This window comes from Alligator sinensis, unplaced genomic scaffold (assembly GCF_000455745.1).
Source record: "Alligator sinensis unplaced genomic scaffold, ASM45574v1 scaffold446_1, whole genome shotgun sequence".
In the NCBI taxonomy this organism is placed as follows: domain Eukaryota; kingdom Metazoa; phylum Chordata; order Crocodylia; family Alligatoridae; genus Alligator; species Alligator sinensis.
The window spans coordinates 58,059-59,663 of record NW_005843090.1 but is presented as its reverse complement, the minus strand read 5'-3'; the positions used below and the strand labels follow the sequence as shown (position 1 = coordinate 59,663).

Genomic DNA, 1,605 nt, shown 5'->3' with positions numbered 1-1,605 from the left:
TGGGGATCAGCACCCCCGTGCGCTCCTGGCCCTCGCCCCACACCAGCAGCTTCAGCACCGTCTGCAGGGAGGGAAGGCGGGTTGGGGCACGGGACCTGCCCCTGCCCCTGCCCCTGCCAAGCCCCCAGCTCCGCCAGGGCCGTGCGGCCGTGCCAGGCAGGGCACAAAGGGCCTTTGTGAGTGCCCAGGGGATGCAGCCAGCCCCTGGCCTGGGGCTCTGGGGGGGCCGAGGGGGAGGGAGTGGCTGAGGCCTTCCCGGGGCAACGCAGGAGAGCACGGGGACACAGAGGGCACCCCCAGCCCCGCCGGTGCCCCTCGCTCCCGACCCGCAGCCCCCTGCCCCCGACTCCATACCACGATGGCATCGCTGGCGCCCGTGGACAGGAAGATGTGGTCGGGGTTGGAGGGGATGCCCCCGTCCCGCCGCTCGATGTAGCGGGCCACGTCCTGCCGGATGACGGGGATGCCCGGGCTGGCGCTGTAGGCACCTGGTGGGACAGAGGTGGCTGAATCGAGGGGGGGCGGCAGGGGGGGTCCGGCCCCCACAGCTCAGCCGCTGGGAGACTGTCCCGGGGCGCGGGGGCCACTCACCGGCGCTGTGCCCGGCGCACGCGTCCAGGAGCCGCTGTGCCCGCTTCTTGGCGTCCTCGGGGAAGGCGGCGTCGTGGAGCAGCTCGGGGTAGAGGCACAGGGTCGTGACCTGCGGGGCAGGAGCAGGGGTCACCTGCCTGCCCCCTCGCAGCCCAGGCCCAGCCCGCCTTTCCCTGGACTCCTGGGTCCTCCTGGCCCCCGTACCTGGCGTAGGAAGGTGATGGGCGTCTGCCCCATGGCGTGGGCATCCCCGATGTTGGCTTTAATCACCTCCGTGAAGGGCTTCCTCACCCCCTGGGAAAGGACAAGGTGGGGGGGGTCTGACCCAGGACCCCCAACCCAAACTGCTGCCTGGCACACCCTGACCCTAAGCCCTGCCCGGAGCAGCCTCGGGACTTTGGACCCTGTGCCCAGCCCTGAACTCACGTCCGGGACCAGGGCTGGGACGGGCAGGGCTCTGCGGCCCCGCCACGGCCTGGCCCGGCCCGGCCCCCGGGGGAGGTGCGCAGGTCTGGGTACACGGGTGGTGCACGTGTAGGTGCACAGGGGCTGTGTGCATGTGTGCCTATGTGCTTGCATCTAGGCACCTGTTTGCATGTGCATGTGTGCAAACACGTGTGCCAACAGGCTTGCCTCTATGTGTTTGCACATGCATGCCCTTGCAGGGGTGCAAGCATGTGTGTTTGCATACAGACGTGTATCTGTCAGTGTACACGGTGAGGCACTGCCCCCGCCGTGTGCCCCCTGATGGGGGGGTCACATGTGTGCATGTGTGTGTGCGTGTGCCGGCCCCATGTCACCCAGCTCAAGCCTCCAGCTGCCTCCTCCCCGGCCCGTGCCAACCTCCCAGCACCTCTCAGACAGCCCGGGAGGGCATCAGGTCCCTGCACCCGCGGCGGCTGGCACGGGCACACTGCAGCCTGCCACGCATTGCTGGGACTGGGCGGTTTCCATGGCAGCAGGGGAAAGAATGCCCCCCCCCCCCCCCCCCCCCCTGGGGGACCCGGGCCGCCC

At 70.2% G+C, this 1,605-nt stretch overlaps 1 protein-coding gene across 1 annotated transcript in view; it reads right to left on the bottom strand.

Moving 5' to 3' along the window:
• The window catches only part of GPT (glutamic--pyruvic transaminase), a 1,708-nt gene extending 823 nt beyond the window's left edge, over window positions 1-885 (bottom strand). Inside the window, exons 1-4 of the mRNA XM_025193693.1 lie at window positions 796-885; window positions 592-700; window positions 355-488; window positions 2-61 (exon numbers count right to left, since the gene is read on the bottom strand). Of these exons, the coding sequence (XP_025049478.1) occupies window positions 2-61; window positions 355-488; window positions 592-700; window positions 796-828 (336 nt within the window). The 5' untranslated portion in view covers window positions 829-885. The remainder of the gene's footprint in view (window position 1; window positions 62-354; window positions 489-591; window positions 701-795) is intronic.
• Window positions 886-1,605: the final 720 nt, after the last annotated feature.